At 37.6% G+C, this 14850-nt stretch overlaps 2 protein-coding genes across 6 annotated transcripts in view; one reads left to right on the top strand and one right to left on the bottom strand.

Moving 5' to 3' along the window:
- The window catches only part of gdap1l1 (ganglioside induced differentiation associated protein 1-like 1), a 94315-nt gene that overhangs the window by 66362 nt on the left and 13103 nt on the right, over positions 1–14850 (bottom strand). The window lies entirely within an intron of this gene.
- Positions 1–14850, top strand: part of jph2 (junctophilin 2) — a 38124-nt gene that overhangs the window by 20280 nt on the left and 2994 nt on the right. For all 3 annotated transcript variants that reach the window (XM_061982858.2, XM_061982866.2, XM_061982847.2), the window contains exons 3-5: positions 11632–11750; positions 12381–13252; positions 14703–14803. In XM_061982858.2, the coding sequence (XP_061838842.1) occupies positions 11632–11750; positions 12381–13252; positions 14703–14783 (1072 nt within the window). In that variant the 3' untranslated portion in view covers positions 14784–14803. The remainder of the gene's footprint in view (positions 1–11631; positions 11751–12380; positions 13253–14702; positions 14804–14850) is intronic.

Consider the following 14850-nt stretch of genomic DNA (forward strand, 5'->3'; position numbering starts at 1 on the left):
CATACAGTATACTTAGAGAGGCTCTAGGTCAGGGGCCCCAAACTTTTTGACTCGGGGGCCGCATTGGGTTAAAAAAATTTGGCCGGGGGCCAGGCTGTGTATATATATATATATATATATATATATATTGTGTATATATATATATATATATATATATATATATATATATATATATATATATATATATATATATATATATATATATATTGTGTATATATACACGTGTATATATATATATATATATACACACACACACACACACACACACACACACACACACACACACACACACACACACACACACACACACACACACACACACACACACACACACACACACACACACACACACACACACACACACACACAGGTAAAAGCCAGTAAATTAGAATATTTTGAAAAACTTGATTTATTTCAGTAATTGCATTCAGAAGGTGTAACTTGTACATTATATTTATTCATTGCACACAGACTGATGCATTCAAATGTTTATTTAATTTAATTTTGATGATTTGAAGTGGCAACAAATGAAAATCCAAAATTCCGTGTGTCACAAAATTAGAATATTACTTAAGGCTAATACAAAAAAGGGATTTTTAGAAATGTTGGCCAACTGAAAAGTATGAAAATGAAAAATATGAGCATGTACAATACTCAATACTTGGTTGGAGCTCCTTTTGCCTCAATTACTGCGTTAATGCGGCGTGGCATGGAGTCGATGAGTTTCTGGCACTGCTCAGGTGTTATGAGAGCCCAGGTTGCTCTGATAGTGGCCTTCAACTCTTCTGCGTTTTTGGGTCTGGCATTCTGCATCTTCCTTTTCACAATACCCCACAGATTTTCTATGGGGCTATGGTCAGGGGAGTTGGCGGGCCAATTTAGAACAGAAATACCATGGTCCGTAAACCAGGCACGGGTAGATTTTGCGCTGTGTGCAGGCGCCAAGTCCTGTTGGAACTTGAAATCTCCATCTCCATAGAGCAGGTCAGCAGCAGGAAGCATGAAGTGCTCTAAAACTTGCTGGTAGACGGCTGCGTTGACCCTGGATCTCAGGAAACAGAGTGGACCGACACCAGCAGATGACATGGCACCCCAAACCATCACCCAACCATGCAAATTTTGCATTTCCTTTGGAAATCGAGGTCCCAGAGTCTGGAGGAAGACAGGAGAGGCACAGGATCCACGTTGCCTGAAGTCTAGTGTAAAGTTTCCACCATCAGTGATGGTTTGGGGTGCCATGTCATCTGCTGGTGTCGGTCCACTCTGTTTCCTGAGATCCAGGGTCAACGCAGCCGTCTACCAGCAAGTTTTAGAGCACTTCATGCTTCCTGCTGCTGACCTGCTCTATGGAGATGGAGATTTCAAGTTCCAACAGGACTTGGCGCCTGCACACAGCGCAAAATCTACCCGTGCCTGGTTTACGGACCATGGTATTTCTGTTCTAAATTGCCCCTCCAACTCCCCTGACCTTAGCCCCATAGAAAATCTGTGGGGTATTGTGAAAAGGAAGATGCAGAATGCCAGACCCAAAAACGCAGAAGAGTTGAAGGCCACTATCAGAGCAACCTGGGCTCTCATAACACCTGAGCAGTGCCAGAAACTCATCGACTCCATGCCACGCCGCATTAACGCAGTAATTGAGGCAAAAGGAGCTCCAACCAAGTATTGAGTATTGTACATGCTCATATTTTTCATTTTCATACTTTTCAGTTGGCCAACATTTCTAAAAATCCCTTTTTTGTATTAGCCTTAAGTAATATTCTAATTTTGTGACACACGGAATTTTGGATTTTCATTTGTTGCCACTTCAAATCATCAAAATTAAATGAAATAAACATTTGAATGCATCAGTCTGTGTGCAATGAATAAATATAATGTACAAGTTACACCTTTTGAATGCAATTACTGAAATAAATCAAGTTTTTCAAAATATTCTAATTTACTGGCTTTTACCTGTATATATATATATACACACATATATATACATATATACATTGTCTTTGTAATCCGTTTTGTCATTTGACATCAATTAACATTGATGTTCATCAACATTTAACATTGTCACGTTATCGATGGGAAAATTCATTTTTAGACAATATGATTTGCCTGAGCGGCTAGGAGACACCAAGAGTAACAAGCGGTAGAAAATGGATTAGAAAGGAAAGATTAAAAAAAAATTAAAAATTAAAAATAAATATTTTTTTTTTAACTTGGGACTTCCTGTGGGCTGGATTTTGGAAGCTGGGGGGCCGGATCTGACCGTAGTTTGGGGACCCCTGCTCTAGGTTGTTGTCAATACAGTCACCACACCTGCATGTTGGGTTGTGTGAGAGACAAGAACCCCAATAGGGAACATTTCTTAGCTTCTTTAGCAAGTTGGGAGAGTTTCACAAGGTTAGACCGTCCTATTCAGGACGTTAATGTTGCCAGTATGTGTTAACCTTATCTGTGTCTTTTTTTTGGTTTATTGCTGTTTCTTTTGAGTTAAGTGTTTATCCATCAACACAATTCCCATGACAATCAGTCTCTTCCTAATCTTCAAAAAGTCCCGGCCTTGCTATAACCCCCTTGTTCATCCCCTTTAGCTTGTTTAATTGTTTTACGGCAGGTAATCCCAGCCCGTCTTGAGGTTTAGTCTAAGTTTCTGCAAAGTCACAACAGGTTTCATCAGAGATTCACTTCACATATAATTATAAGCATAATACCATCTATACTAACCTAGGTTTTCATGAGTATTCAATAGGCATCATCGATATATAAGCAACATTGAAATACATTCTAAGCTAAGCTTAACTGAGTATGAATATAATTAGGAATCCCAAAAAGCCTTTTAAATCTCAACACCACCCTCCTCTTACAATGTTGACACTCCAAAAATTGTTATATTATCTTCTCTCTAGTCTCTTCTCGTTAATCCCCTGTTAATATCTGTTAACTCTCTGCTGTAACGTGCTTTCATCTTCACTTCTTAAACTTCACTAGGAACCTATTTCTTCTGTTGTTTAAAGATAGCTTCACGGTCAGCTCTTGGTGTGCAACATGTTTAGCCTCGTCCTCCAGTGATAATGATACCTGATAATAACACTTGCTGTTAGATACCAAGAAATTATGTTTATTTGCAGTGATGGAGATAATTATTATTTATTTAGTAAAGCGGCTCCCCACTGTGCATGGAGACACATAATTAGCGGCTAGCTGCTTGTGAGTTGGGAGATTAAAAATAAAAATAGTGTCAGCCAGAGGGGAACAGCCTTTGTGATTGCCATTAAAAGGCATTAATCAGCTATGGCGATCATGTACTTTTTCACAAAAATAGTCGGATACATTCAGTGGCTGACCGATCTGCACATCCCTACTAAAACGAGCAAACAATAATATTGAACAAGAAATCTTAAAGAAGACAAATATAGAAATTACATCATAACCAAAGGCTGCCCTATTGTCTGCTGTCTGTGCTGTTGTCCACAAGTTGCACACATTCTCATACACATTTGTGCATTGTTGGTCGTAAACTTTCGTTTATATATATTAACACGTTGCACGCAACTGCAATCTATAGTGGTGATTTTTGTTGGAAAATAAGTGAAAGATGAGTAATAAATGAGTGAATGATTGTATCTTTGTAAAACATTTTTGGACAGTTGCGTTTGAGGGCTGCTGGTACAAATTTGATTTACAAACATGTCAATGATTGACCAAAAGGTGCGAGGAAAGTCTGTAGATTGGACAAAGATGCGAAGATGTGCATAATTTTTGATGATTGGTTAAAGGGGAACTGCACTTTTTTGGAATTTGGGCTATCGCTATGAAAGACATGGCGACGGATGTATTTTTTTTTTTTAAATGCAATAGTCCGCTTACCATGGAGCCTACGGCAGTCGCTCTATTCTTCCCGTGAAAGCCCTTAAAAACATTCAAACACCTCCATTAAGGTTTTATATACATGGTGTAAGCATATACAGTATGTATTGTAGTTACAGGCACATTTATAATAACATTTCATATTTACGTATTTTGATCATTTTAAGCATACGCTGCACATTAATTTTAAAAACGCATCACAACATTCGCTTTTTTTTTAAACTTCTATCACTGATTATTACTCACTGCAGACTTTATGAGAGAAAACAAACACAATACAACATCACTTACTATACAACGTCTGCTGTCACTGGGGTGCCGACTGATAGAATCTTATTTTGGCGTTTAAATGAAAAATGACTCATAATCACAAAGAAAAGGGGGGTGAAACCAAGCGTCTTTTCTTATCTAAATTGGCTGTCAAAGTGTACCAACTTGTCAGAATACGTCTTTGTTGTTCTACTTTCCAGGTGAGAGGCATGATTTATGATCTCGAATAAACTTTTCACGAGCAAAGTGATCACGGCGCCGCTATAAATAGTTTGTCTGTGTTAGAGCTTATAATAACACTATCACTAATACTTGGTTAATATTTGAGTCACGAAGAGTAAATTAAGTATTGGTGGTGTTTTTTATTTTTTATTTTATTGGGTGTTATGAGGGGAAGAAATAAGCTTACATTGGCTCTGCTGTAAGCAGACTTTTATTTAAGTTTATTTACAAGTTAAAATGCATCGTCATATCAATGATTGTGAGCGATAGGCAAAATTCCAAAAAAAGTGCAGTTTACCTTTAAATTTTTGTGAATTGGCATGATCGCAACATCCGGGAGGCACTGATAAATGTCCACATGATCCACTTTTTCATACACCTCAAAAAAATATTAAAGAATCAAAATCAGATTTATTAGCCAAGTATGTTTAACACACAAATAATTTTACTTGGTAGACATTGCTCTCTTTGTTCAATGCAAGAAACAAAGAAAAACGCAAAAACTACGAGAGAGTACGGTGCCATGGGTAATAGAATTAAGCGGTTGGTTACACAGAGTGTCCACAAAGTATGTAAACATTTTATTAAAAAGTGTCACAAATGCGATTAAAGATATGTTTGCTGTACTGTATGTATTCAGGGGTAATCAAAGTTTTTAATCACATTTCATTGGGAACTGCATATTCATTTCAATTAGCAAACCCTCTTCTTTGCAGTACAAGTAAATAAAAGCCCTGACAATAATTACAGAATTTACAGTAATTACCAAAGCACCCACGATTCCTGGAGTCAGTCATGAAGTGTAAATGTGGCATGTAGTTGAACGACTCTATGCCATTTGCTGTTTAATTCCTGGAGGAGCCAGTTGTTGATGTGGGACAATACAACACCTCCTGCGAGTTAGTAGTCTATTTAAGAGCTTCATGTTTGTCTTGACAATGCCTTAAACAACTGCATGTGCTCCCATGGTGGCTGCTGCTACGGTACATGTGTTGGTTTGCACTAATCATGTATGGTGTTCACACGTGTTAATCAGTGGCGTGCGGTGAGGTTCATGGCTGGTGAGGCACTGACTTCATCACAGTCGGATTTACAAACATATGAACCCTAAAGAGTATCTTATTCACCATTTGATTGGCAGCAGTTAACGGGTTATGTTTAAAAGCTCATACCAGCATTCTTCCCTGCTTGGCACTCAGCATCAAGGGTTGGAATTGGGGGTTAAATCACCAAAAATGATTCCCGGGCGCGGCGCTGCTGCTGCCCACTGCTCCCCTCACCTCCCAGGGGGTGATCAAGGCGATGGATCAAATGCAGAGGACAGATTTCACCACACCTAGTGTGTGTGTGACAATCATTGGTACTTTAACTTAACTTTAACTTTACACATACAAACTGTAGCACACAAAAAAGCACATTTAATAAAAAAAACGTTATTATGGTCTTACCTTTACTTATAAATGAAGTCCATGCGCTGCTCCTTCTGAACAAAAGCATCGATAACTTGTTTATAGAAGTCTTCCTTATCTTTCTTCAGTTTTAAATGTCTCTCTGTCTCGATGGAGATCTTCCTTTAATTATTACCTCCTGCTTCGATTGAAAGTCCAGTTTAGAAAACTGTTTTATTTTAGATATGTAATCCTCCATGTTAAAAGTCCAGGCGAGAGGAAAAAATAAACAATCGCTAACTGTTGCTGCTTGTTGTCACTTATTCTGCAGCCGAGTAGTCGCAAAAATGATCCCTGGGATCACTAGCGCCCTCTACCACCATGAGGCGGGATTACTGCGAGCCTCAGCCAGTGCGTCTTTGCAGCCATTTTATGATTGCTCAGCGCAAGAAATACGTTACACACATACAGCTGTTGACAGAATACACTGTACATTATATACTTCAGCTAACTAAACTATGGAAATGTATAATATAATTCATATAGCAATACGGTCTCACTGCACAGCAGGTCAGCAGTTAGGCGAGTCATTGCGCAATCCATGGTGAGGCTCAACTGGCTGCTGACTCACTGCAAGTCTCTTCTCAGTATTTGAACGGCAAATGTGAAAATTCAGCGATTTTGAATAAAAATAATCTAAAACTGGTGAAGTTAAATGGAAAATAACTTTAGAGTATAATCACTGGATACATATAACAATTTAATTAATTGTTTTTCTTTTTACATTTTTTTTCTTTCCATGATGGCACGTGAGGCCCCGCCTCACCTGCCTCCCCTGACTGCACGTCACTGGTGTTAATAGTTCCAGGACAATCTTGCCAGTTAGAATTTAGAAGATTTGACGGTGACCATGTTGTCTTTGTGATTGGGTTTGGAAAGACTTTGCTGCAGATGGAAAGAAAACTAAGTCATGCACACAAGCAGCAGGTCCAGGACTGCACGATTAATTGACATCGAATCGACATCAACGTTTTAATTAGTGCGATAACAAAATCGCAAAAGGTGGAGGGTTTTGTTTGTTTTTCTCCGCCGTCACCGGCATTTGAGTGACAAACATGTTCACCAATCGGAATTGTTTGAGTTTTGTGTTTGTTCGTCTCGCGCTTCAAACAGAGAAAGACGTCTCACTCTGCATCGCTCTCAGCAACTGAGCGCGTTTATTCAACATTACAATTAACTGAACGCAGTGAGCCCTATTTTCAGTCATTCACAATCTTTGTCTTGGTGGTCGGAGAGCGGGGCGCCATCTTTACACACACACACACAGGAAGTACATACAGATAGCCTCCCTACTCGCCGCAAAGTAACAGAAATTGGGAGGAAAAAATAAGATTACAAAGCCAAATGTCCCGTAGTTCAGCTTGGGCAATATTAACCCATCAACACGGGCGAACGAGCGAGAATGCCGTGATCACGTGATGGCAATAGACAAAAAGACAACTTCCGACCTAGTTTTTCCAACTTTAAGATGTTCAATATTTAATTAAGTTAAAGTTTTGCTTACAGAAATGAGAGTCCATTTTGTGTTTTTGTTGTTTATTCATTTAGGAAAACAAAGTTATTTACCTTTCAATTACATTACAATTGTTAACAATTTTACAGTAATGATTAATACAAGTTCATATCCTTTTAAATGGTTACTTGCATTATTATTATTATTATATATAATGATTACATTACTTTATAATCACTGTATAGTTTTTTATCGATTTCTTCAGTTTAAGAGCATGATGCAGACCAGTGGTTCTCAACCTTTTTTCAGTGATGTACCCCCTGTGCATTTGTTTTTAATTCAAGCACCCCCTAATCAGAGCAAAGCATTTTTGGTTGAAAAAAAGAGATAAAGAAGTAAAATACAGCACTATGTCATCAGTTTCTGATTTATTTATATTGTATAACAGTGCAAAATATTGCTCATTTGTAGTGGTCTTTCTTAGATAGGTTTTTATTTATATATATTTAGGATTTTTGAATTGTTGCTATTTTAAAAATATTTAAAAAAAATCTCACGTACACCCTGGCATACCTTCAAGTACCCCCAGGGGTACGCATACCCCCATTTGAGAACCACTGATGTAGACAAATATGTCTGCATAAAGCCAAATATTTTTGAAAGTAAATTATTGCATATTGTTCTAATAAGGTTCATCTCATTTATTTTCTGTTAGGCCTCCCCTAGGAAGAAGAAAATAGTTTACGTGCCGCCCCACACTCTCCATAAAATTGTCATAAAATTGTTGTAACTATACCTGTGGATAATATTGTAAGCTTGTTAACATTAAAGGGAACAACACACCGGTCTTTCCTCGTCTCCCACCGTGGTTACGGTGAAGCCAAGCGCTACATATGATTCATCATGTTATCTGGTACGCCAAAAAAAGCATGTTCCTCGAGGTCCCCCCCCCCACCCCCCCACCCCCCCCCCCCCCCCCCCCCCCCACCCCCCACCCCTTTGTCATCGCATCGCACGCCCCAGGGGGGCCCTCCGTACTATTTGAGAAGGACTATTCTAATGTGTGGCAACTTGAGACAAGAATATGTTGATTTATAGTCTAAAAGTAACATTTCGTCCTTCACTCGTTATTTTCGCAGTTTTAAGCATTTTTATGTATAAAATATAAAAATTGCAAATCGAAGCGCAATTTTGGAGGTAAAAAAAAAATCACAATTAGGTTTTTTTCTCAAACTCGTACAGCCCTAAGCAGATCAATAAATTCTATAGGAATACATAGGAAGGAATACAAATGTTTAGCAAAAGGTGTAAACAGAGTACCTTATCATAGTACATTATTATAACACAGCCATGACTATGTTGCTATTGATGAAGCATTAATGTGAGAGTAAGAATAGTAATAAACCTACGTCCTACGGAGGTGAATGCTGCAGAGGAGGCCATCTGTTGCTACCCCTTCTTAGCCTACATGAATTGGCAGTGTAGCAGCGTAGCACACTGGATGCCATTCTGTCAGCTATTAAACCCAATCTTCAGTTGGAAGGAAATCACGGACCAAATGCAGTTGATCCACATCGTAGACAGTAAAAATCTTCAAGTGTTGCTAAGCTTGAAATTGAAACCTGAAACAAATAAAATTGCATCTGCTTGTGTTCAATATTAGCGTTTGACCTACTTCAGAAGCAAGAGACTTCGGCAGTGCATTTACTCAAATAATGTACATGAAAAAAGATTCTTGTTATGGGACGATTTTGAATTTATTCTTACACACAGCGACTGATCCACAGTAGGTGCAGATGGGGAAGACTTGCTGACTACATGTGGACAGGTGGAACGTTTTCATTTAACAGGTCACCTTATGAGTGTCCAAGTAGGAACCCACCAAGTCGCTCACGGCCCTGGCGGCTATTTTCAGTTCAGTGTGAGGTTACAGTTTGTCAAGTGCCACAGATTAATTACAGTCAAGTATAAGTAACAAATCATCAAACACCTTAAATTTCAGCATTCAGATGTGTGTTAAGTGTAAATACATACACAGATCTAATGCCAGAAATGATAGTCATGTATACCATGTTTAATTCCCGTGTATGAATGATGTATTGTAATACTTCCTACCGAAACACTGGTTACAGAACAAAAATAAGCATATTTCTGTTGTTTTTGTTTTCAACCTAATTTAATGTTTTCTTTCATATTTGTTATATATATATATATGATAAATATGACAAGAAGTACAGTAGGGGTGTGACTCTACAACTCAAACACAGACATTTTAACTGAGGTTAGTATGAATATCTATTAACTTTGGTAAGCCAACATTTGGCAGGTCAAACGAAATGAGTCGGCAAGGCAAATTTGGCCACCCCATGTCTACACCATAATCACAGTTTGAAAAGTACCTCGGTTTTAAGGTCACCGTTCAGTTCATTTTCAGCACAGTAAGGTAACAAAATGTAAAACTGAAAACTTCTCAAGAGCTTGCCTCAGCGGCTTTAACTATTTAACAAAAACTGATGACATAAAAACAAAGTATAGATATAGCATACAGAAGGCTGATCTAACTTTAACATTAGGAAAGTTACCAGTAACTTTAGTGGCAACATATAATGCAGTGAATTCCCTATGTTTTTATTGACTTAAGATTTAAGATGTGATGAAAACACAAAACATACACTGTATTTTCTGAACTGTAAGTGCTACTTTTTTTCCCTGCACATTGAACCTTGCGACTTACAAAACAGTACGGCTAATTTATGGATTTTTCTTCGCTAACGGCCATAATGTTTTGTATTCAACAAACAGTTTTTTTTATATAAAACACAGAGAGACACTGAAGAGGTGTGTTATTGTTTGTGCTATGGTGTCATCTCATGGACAAGTCTGCTCACTGCAGGTGCTGCAGGTTGAACGTTTACAGTATTTCCTTCCGCTTAGTGCCTTCAACCAGAAGTACAAGCGCCGTTTCGTCTTCTAGTCGTCCATAGATTGTCTACTCAGAAGAATTCTTCATTCATCACTCCAAGCAACGTTTGTTAAGTTTTACACTATAACTAAATCAATTCATACTTACTAAACCGTCACATGTTTGATAGTGGTGTTTTCATGAATATTTGTATGTGCTAGTGGTAATGTAATCAAGCTAGCGTCGTTAGCATTAGCTAATATGTTTACAAGTGTTAACATATTAGCTGTGTTCTTTTTGTGGTGTTTCAGTTTCACAAATTCCTAAGTAAATTTACCAAGATGTCACTGTGGAGTTATTGAGTCTGTTTAACTGATTAGAGAGCTAGCTTCCGCAGCTAGTGGGTCCATGACGATGACTTCTGTTGTGTTTGAGAAGCCGTTTTACTGGCGTGTAACAGGCACCATTTGGAAACAATTAAGGTGTGTAAATAAATATTTAAAAAATATTTCTGTACAAACAACTCATTTCACAACGTATATATCTGTGGCTTATAATTTTGTGGTTGCGGCTTATGTAGTCCAGAAAATAATGTATTTTATTATTTATCCGAACTCAATGAAATGCTCAAAACTTGTAAATTTCAATGTATGAAAACAGTTACAACCTTTTTTACATCTTAATTAGTGCTGCAATGACTATTTAAGTGATTGATTTAATTAGAAAAAATATATTTAATTTGTATTCTGTTGCTTTGATTAATCATTTAATGAGTGTTAGTAATAAAAATCAATATTTAAAAAAAAATATGCAGACATAGTATTCGCGCAACCACTGCAATGGAGCGCACATGAGAGCGGTGGTGTGTAAGTAGCGTGATTTGTGTGGCGGCAAATTGCAGAGATATTTTTATTTTTATTAATGCACACAGGTTAAAAATACAAGTTCAATGTTGATGATGTACATTTGTTACAAAAAAGAATGATGTTATGGCAAGCATCATTTCAACCATTTACTCAAAAATACACATTTAGGCAATAAAGTGTGTTTTATACGATTACTTGGTTAATTAAATAAACTAATCAATAGATTGCTGGATTACTAAAATAATAGGTAGCTGCAGCCCTAATCTTAAATGACTTGAAATATTTAACATAGTTGGTTTATAATAATAAGAAATTTAAAATAATAAGCACACTCAAACAGATCAATTTTGCAGACCCTCAGATGGCCGTTTGAAGTTGCAAAAAAACATTACTGTTATTATATTTAAAAGATAATTGTTGCATAATAGGTGACTTTTAATACTCCGTTTATTAAACTTGCATCTAAGTCTCTCTTAAATTAACATGTTTTTCATGTTAAATCCTTACTTTTTGTATTTTTTTGCCGTGTTCTGCATTGTTAAATATCTTTCTCTCACAGGGGTAATGTCCACATTTACAGATGGTTTGTGCTGCATTTGTCACCTTCAGGTCCACCCATGCCAAGGCCAAGTCAGAAGGAGCCGACCAGGCCGCTCAAGCCTCCAACAGTGAATCCAGCATTGCCAGACTGGTGGCTAAAGAGCTCTCACCTTCCTTCTACCAGCCAGGTCAGTAGACAATATTATCAAGTTCATTTATGCTATTTTGCAGCTGGTAACAATTGTAGTTATCCTACCATATGTCAATAATAAAATGCATAGAGAAGGCATGTAAATGGAGAATATGTAACAGTTCATGTGTCTTTTGCAATTGAAAAATAAACTTCTTAACAATTCCATAGTGTTTCTCTGTACTGCAGTTTGACCCATCGGATCCTTGGCTGCGGCTCGCTGCCGAGGTCATCACATTTGAATGTCTAAAAATGGAACATCGTTTTGGTCTCAGGGATTATATCAGTTTCATTGCTAGTCTGGCAACATACGCAAATACAGCGATCCAACAGCTTTGCAAGTCTTTTTTTGTTTAATTAATATTAGTCTTAGTCTTTTCTTACACTGTAACTACAGCATGTGTTTGACACAGTGAGCGAGGGAAAATAATGTTTAAAAAATACATTGAAAAAAGAACAGAAATTGAAAGTACAGTACCAGTGTATATATATATATATATATATATATATATATATATATATATATATATATATATATATATATATTTTAGATCCGATATAGTCAGATGTAATTGTATAGTGCAATCCATCTTACACTAATGAGGTTGTCTAACATGCTGATTCAAAGGTCCAGAGTACCTGAAAAAGAAAGCGATGCAGGAGGTCGCAGAGGGAAGTGAGAACACAGATCCCGCCGTGCACGAGCCACTGTTGGCTGAGGAGGAGCCTGTGCCTACACCACCCGAAAGCCCTCTTGTTAACGAACTAGACCGCTTAATGCCTGACTCCTCCCCAGGACGAACCCCCTCCCCGAGTCCAGGCATTGTCATCAAGGACGAAACTAACCTTCTAAGTCCTGGCAGTTGGAATGACGACAGAGCCAGTAGAGGCAGTGGCAGTAAAGGTAGCAGTAAACCCAACAGCAGGCCCAGTAGTCGTCCCACGACACCTTCAAGTTCTGTTCCTGCTTCCAACGCACCAGAGGCAGATAGTGGGCGCAGTCTTACTCGGACACCGAGTCGCCACAGCAGCAAGAACGAGCAGGGATCCGATCTGGAGATCAAGCCTTTGCAGAAGTTTGATGCAGAGGTAAAAACTTCAGAGGCCACATCCCAATCTAAAAGGAACAGCTTTGTCTCCACGGATGAGGAAGAAAAGCTTCGTTTTAGCCCAAAAGTAACCCGCAGAGTTGCCACCCATGACTCCAAAGACAATGATCTCAAGCCTGAAAGAACTCCAGCAATCCATGATCGAGAGCAATCCTTGGAGAGGAACAGGCCCTCTACCAAAACAGAGGCAAAACCAAAACGACAACCCAGCCCAACTCCATCCCCAAATTCTGCACCCAAACCTGAACCCAAGACAGTACCCAAGCCAGTGGAAGTCAAAACCAACAACACTAAACCTGCTTTGAAAGTGGATCCCAAAGCAGAGGCCCGACTGAAGGCCACAGTGTGGAGTTCAAATAACGAAGTGACTGCAGAGTCTTTGGAGCAGGAGGTAAGACAGAAAATGTTCAAATTAGCATTGTACTCATTCATTCATAACAGGCTTGCCACGATCCTAGAATTTCAGGAGCCAAAACCGATATAATAACTACTATTTTGATATCATTATTATTCAATAGCACGAACAATAAAAATAAAATAAATAGACCATGTACTTTCAAATTCACTACTTTATTTCATAGTATTTAAGATCACTGTGCTTCAACATCTTTTTGCACAGAATTAAAATCGCAGTAGCAGCTGCCAAGAGGTAATTATGCATTCGAAAAACAACTGTAGAGGCTTCTTAGTAGATATAAATAACCATTCCTTATAAAAAATTCTCAAAAATACCAACAATAGTAATTTATTTTACATTAAAAAAAGAACAGTGGTGTGCAGCCTTTAAGTACATAAAACAAAAAATATATGGTGGGAGCGAGACATCAAGTAATTTGTAATGAAATAGGCTAAAAAAATAAAAGCAATAAAATGTATTCAAAGACAAATGTTTGTATTCTTAATTATGATTAGTCTTTAAGCATTAAAAAAAACAATGGGAAATTGTTAACACAATGTTCTTTGTAAAACATGTTCACCTGTTAACCAGCGCGGTGTGCTAGTTTGTGTACGTACTGCTTTAATAGATAGATAGATAGTACTTTATTGATTCCTTCAGGAGAGTTCCCTCAGGAAAATTCAAAGGGGGGAAAGAAGAGACATCACTCCCTGTTTTGTTGTGCCAGTAAAACTAGCAGGGTCAATAAAGTGTAAAAGTGACCAACAAGAAAAACGCTGCGTTTACTTTTGGGATTAACAATTAGTATCAACATTTCAGCCTTTTCTCATTACCTTATGCCTTTTTGCTCTATTTTTTCTGGTTTGTTTTTTTGTTAATTTTATTTCTATAATGTGCCTCGGACCATTATTTTGACTTGAAACTAGCTATTCTGTATTGTTATTAAAGATTATGCACATTTGCAAGTAGCAATGATGTTAACAGCACATGTAGCGTCATCAATTAAAAATAGCATTGTTAACATTTCCAAAAGGCTTCATTATCCCCGACGTGGCAATTTGTTTATTTTGGTTCTTGCATCCCTGCACAAACACTCAGGAGTCAGACTCTAAAATATTTCTATTTTGGGGTTTTTTTACACTTTTTTTACTGTTGAGTCAACATTTCAAATATTGTTCTATGTTCATTGTATTAGTTTGCCTTGTTATTCACTCAATATACAGTATGTAAAAATCTTAAACTGTTCCCTTGTTTCGTGAGGTTTTTTTTTTTTTTAAGAGAAATGGTTTGAAACTGGCAGGTTAAAAAAAAACATTGATATTAATCAAGGTCGGATTATATGAAAAAATGAATCGACCAGCCCTACTTAGAAGTTATTTCTTTTAGGTTTTTCAGACTGTCATAAACCTACTGCACTTATATTTGATGTTCTTTCCTTCTCAAGAGCCCCAACACCATCATGATCTGCATGGTAATCCTGCTCAACATCGGCTTGGCTATTCTCTTTGTGCACATTTTGTCATGAGACGTGTGTCACCGCCTCAGGTATGTTTTTTAATGTCTCTATCCAACATGACTTTTAACATACAAAG

This window comes from Nerophis lumbriciformis, linkage group LG01 (genome assembly GCF_033978685.3).
Source record: "Nerophis lumbriciformis linkage group LG01, RoL_Nlum_v2.1, whole genome shotgun sequence".
NCBI classification, from domain to species: Eukaryota; Metazoa; Chordata; class Actinopteri; order Syngnathiformes; family Syngnathidae; genus Nerophis; species Nerophis lumbriciformis.